This window comes from Scyliorhinus canicula, chromosome 18 (assembly GCF_902713615.1).
Source record: "Scyliorhinus canicula chromosome 18, sScyCan1.1, whole genome shotgun sequence".
NCBI lineage: Eukaryota > Metazoa > Chordata > Chondrichthyes > Carcharhiniformes > Scyliorhinidae > Scyliorhinus > Scyliorhinus canicula.
In genome coordinates, this window is record NC_052163.1 from 84,715,182 (window position 1) to 84,719,905 (window position 4,724).

General features: G+C 44.3%; 1 protein-coding gene across 2 annotated transcripts; it reads right to left on the reverse strand.

Moving 5' to 3' along the window:
* Nucleotides 1-344: 344 nt before the first annotated feature.
* Nucleotides 345-4,243, reverse strand: LOC119953410 (immunoglobulin lambda-1 light chain-like). Of its 2 annotated transcripts, none has more exons than XM_038777667.1 (4): nt 4,146-4,243; nt 3,720-4,041; nt 3,299-3,333; nt 345-1,023 (listed from the first exon to the last, which is right to left on the reverse strand). In XM_038777667.1, exons 1-4 carry the CDS (start codon nt 4,192-4,194, stop codon nt 701-703), a joined length of 729 nt encoding a protein of 242 aa, XP_038633595.1. In that variant the 5' UTR covers nt 4,195-4,243; the 3' UTR covers nt 345-700. The 2 variants fall into 2 exon arrangements, with proteins under 2 accessions (XP_038633595.1, XP_038633594.1); XM_038777666.1 differs by having other exon boundaries at nt 3,299-3,332; nt 3,716-4,041.
* Nucleotides 4,244-4,724: the final 481 nt, after the last annotated feature.

Genomic DNA, 4,724 nt, shown 5'->3' on the forward strand with positions numbered 1-4,724 from the left:
CTAATAAATTCAGAGTACCCAATCATTTTTTTCCAATTAAGGGCAATTTAGCATGACCAATCCACCTACACTGCAGATCTTTGGGTTGTGGGGGCAAAACCCATGCAGAGACAGGGAGAATGTGCAAACTCCACACAGACAGTGACCCAAGGCAAGGATTCGAACCCAGGTCCTCAGCGCTGTTAGCTGCAGAGTTAATCATTGCATCACGTGCCGCCCCATCATCTCCCCTTTTAAAGGTTTATCATCTACCTGTCTATATCTCACTGAAGCCACATACTGCTCTCATCAGTCAGGGCTCCAGAAGTGCTCAAGGTAATATCACACACACACACACGGCAATATTTCCTGCACAGATTCTCTTTATTGGAAATTACACCCAGTCACAGTCATTGTCTGGCTGGAGCAGATAATAAACGTTTATTAAATCCAACACTGCTGCTGAGCAAACATTTTGATCAGAAATATTTGATTGGAGCTAAGGAACTGGTCACTTTAACCCTGGGGTCGCCTTTTGTAATGGGAGAAACTGAGCAAAACCTGCCCCAGGTACAAAACAACTTAAATGATACAACAGAATCACACAAAGCAAAGAGAAACATGAAATGCAGCAGGGATAGAGGGTGGATAATGGTGGTGGGAGACAAAGTGACATATTCTAGCTATTCAGGCAGCAGACACAAGTGAATCTTCCATCTATTTAACAGCCGGATTGAGAGGCGGTTGCGGTTGTTTTTGAAGCTGCTCCTTGTTGAACTGTACAGGAGTACACCTTCCCACTGCTCCAATCTGTGCCAGGGACTGTCAGGTAGCTGCTGAGACTGAAGCTGTTGTCCGAGTTCCGCGATGCCACGCTGGTTTGTACATCACTGCTCGTCGGGCTCCCATCGACTGTCCAGCTGACCGCAGCAAAGCCCATGGACAGTTTGCTGACCAGGCAAACTAACGTGCCGGCTCCTTTAGTGGATATCTCATCGGCTGAAGGTCCGAGCAGTTTCACTGAAGGATCAGGGAGTTGCCGAGCTGCAATCAGAAGCAGAGAACACATATTATTAGAGAAAATGGTAACTTATTTCAGAGTTTAAAATAATTTGCTGGGAAAGGTTGCCGCTTCCTATAGTGGGCTCCAAAGTTCATCGAGTGAGAGGACCCAGAGTGTCGTGGGTTTGAGAACAGAAAGTGTTGATTTAAAAGTTGTTGGTTTTGGATCCTCCTGCTGACTCTGTGAGTTAGAGCTTCGCTCACTGTGGGTACTTCACCTCCAGCTCCCAGATTCTATCCTCAGTCTGTGTCACATTGCTGCTATCATGTGAGTGTAGCAGGAACATTTCACTTCGTCTCTGTATCCCTGATTCGGGGGAGAACGGATTTAGTGCGTCTGAAAATCTCCTTGGATGGGAACAGTGGTTAGCTCCAGGAACCCAGGTTCAATTCCGGCCCTGGGTGACTGTTTGGAGTTTGCATGTTCTCCCCGTGTCTGCGTGGGTTTCCTCTGGGTGCTCCAGTTTCCTCCCCTGTCCAAAAATGTGCAGTTGATGGATTGGCCATGCTAAATTGCCCCTTAAGTGTCCAAAGACGTGAAGGTTAGGTGGACGTGTGGAGTTACTGAGATAGAGCTGGGGAGTGGGCCGAGGTGGTGTTCTTTCAGAAGATCGGTACAGACTTGATAGGCCAAATGGCCCCTATCTGCACTGTAGGGATTCTATGAGTTCTGATGCTGAGCATGCTGCCCTTGTGTCACCTCCTCAACTCCCCCCCCCCCCCCCCCCAATATGACCTCCCTCCCACCCACTGAAAGGGTTGATGGTTGTGCGTGTGATGTGAGGCCAGGACTCAGCTATTGACAGTTGAATTACCCACTGACATTCATCTAATCAACAAGGAATGGTCAATTGAGAGACGTGGGAGGGCTCACCATTCCCACAGTACAATCCTGAGGGGATGGGAGGGACAATCTCAATAATCAAGTGTACATGATTAGAAATAAAGCTGAAAAGTATTTTAAGGTTCATCTGCTATGTGTCCACCATTACCCCAGTCTGTGTCTCTCCTTGTGAAGTCGATCACCACCTCCCTTCACAGTTCACAATACTTCCCCATTTTGTGTCAGCCGCACATTTTGAAAGAAAAACAGATGTCCTCATACAAATGCATGGGGAATTCCATTCTATATCTCCTGCCAGTCCAAGAAACAACCAATCATCACTCCTGTTTCCTGTCACTCAGTCAATCTCCATGTCCACACTGTCATTACCACTTTTAATCCCTGCCCTTGCTGACGAAGCTGTTGTGTGTGGCATTTTAACAAGTGTCTTTTAGACACCTATGCTCACCACATCAACCACATTCCTCGCAACAAAAAACTCAAATCCTGTTGAGAGGAGGAAAATGGTAGTGAACCTGAGGAATTCGCTGCCACAGAAGGCTGATTTGTTTAGATTTTAACAACATCGGGGTTGTGGGCAGAAAGCAGGAATATGGCATTGAGATCGAGGATCAGCACTGATCATATTGAATGGGACAGCAGGTTAGAAGGGCAGAAGAACCTCTTCCTGTTCCTAGTTTCTATGTTGCTAATTCAATGTGAAACTCTTCAGGATATGAAAAGACATTTATTACTGTAGTGTTAATTCCTTCCTTCCTGCGCACCTAACAGTGAATAACATTTCCACAGTTGTTAACAAAACAGTTTAACCATGAGAGGCAACCACAATTTAACCCATTCCAAGCACAGCTTTCATGAATGAATTTTTTTAAACTGTACAACATCCTGATCAAAAATCTAACTGCACCAAACTATATACAAAAATTTAGAGCAACCAGTTTCCACCGGAACTTACTGAAGTTAATTCCAGAAATTAATTTATAATAAAGTGTAGAATGGTTACAGCACAGAAATAGGCCATTCGGCCCATCACAACTGTGCCAGCTCTCTGTTAACGCCGAGTCCCGCTCCCCCCCTTTCCCCACAATCCCGCCAATTTTCTCTTCCACGATTGAATTGCCTTCACCACAAATAAGATAATTTATTAATAGTAAGAGTATTGAGAAACAGCAACACCATTAATTAAGAGCTAGTGTTAAAAACTCCAAAATTCAGACATGCAGAACGAATAATTGTTCGGGGTTTTCTGGTTAGAGAACTGATGCTGGAGACGAATCATGTAATCAGCAACTTCACTGCAAAATTAAATTTAACCAGTCGGTACGAAAAACACTGCATTTGAATTGTTAATAATTTCCAAATGTCTAAATCCACACAGCAAGTTTCTTCAGGAGGGATTTCCCAGTCACTTACCTGCGACAAAGAGTTTGGTCCCTTGGCCAAACACACACACAGTGTGATGTTCTAGGGTTCAGTCCATACAGTTACCCCGGATCCTGGAATCAGACTGAAAACAAGCTCAGGTTCTCCACTCCAGCATTATTCAGGATTCCTGGATTCCCAGGGTTCCTGCTGGTGAGGAACAATAAGGAATAAACTCACAGCAACATCCACACACTGATAGTAAAATATCATCAACACCCAATACTGGCCAGTCAGATTCAGATTGTTATCAAAAATTAAATGATAACAATTGGAAAATATTGTATGAAGGACATAATCAAACTGTGTAATGAGATACAAAACACGAGAAAGGTTTATCAGAAAGAAGGATGTTAATTGTATAATATTTGCTGATTTAAGTTTTTGTTTTACCTTCTGTCACTGTGACACATAAGCACTGCTCGAGGAAACCCACTTTCCACAGTAATAGACGGCGGCATCATTCACCTCCACGTTCTTTATGATTAACTGGTAAATGTTGTGGCCGCTGTTAACTTTAGACGTGAAACGATCGCTGTTAAATCCGGAACCATAGGTAGGGGCACTGAGAGAGTAATAGTAATAGAGGATCCATTGAGGAGCTGCTCCTGGTGTCTGCTTGTACCAATTAACATAATAGCCATCATCCGTTCCAATGTTACAATCCAGTGTGGCCGTGTTTCCCGGTGTCACAGTCAGGTCTGGAGGCTGAGTCAGAGTCTGAGACTGTCCATCTGTAAAAGAGCAGAGATTAAACATTAGAAATTGATTGTTTAAAAGTGATTCCGAGACCTCCGCTGCTGCTGCGGGAGGAGCAGAGTTCAGTGTTTGTACTTACAGCCCAGCCACAGCGCCAGAGAGCAGAAAAAACACAACATCCGCATCATTGCTGCCAGTGAGCTTGCTGCCTCCTTCAGTGAGTGTATCTGTACCAGACTGTGGCAGCAGCTGCCCATTGAACCCAGTTATAGAGCCATTCAGACCAGGAAGGAACCCCATGCAAATTAGAGAATTCACACTCACCAATCAGAGCAAGGACATGACCCCCCGCCAATCAGAGTTAGAGATTCAGATTGATGTTGTGACACCTCAGTCCCGTTAGAGACTGAATTACATTTTAAGTAAAATACTTTCTTGTCAGATATTTCGCACTTCCCTTTTAAGTTTGCCTGCTTCTTCTGTCTGATATACCGATCACCCAGCCAAAAATTAGAACTCCCTGCGAGACTACAGCCTGTAAGAAGTTGTTAGACTTCTTACTGTGCTCACCCCAGTCCAACACCGGCATCTCCACAACATGCTACAGTCTGGTGTAACACTCTCAATTTATGAACCTCATTAGTAGAAACTCATATATATAACCTTACGTATATTGTATATAGAAAGAAATTATGATAAGGAAATGGCAGCCAAACTA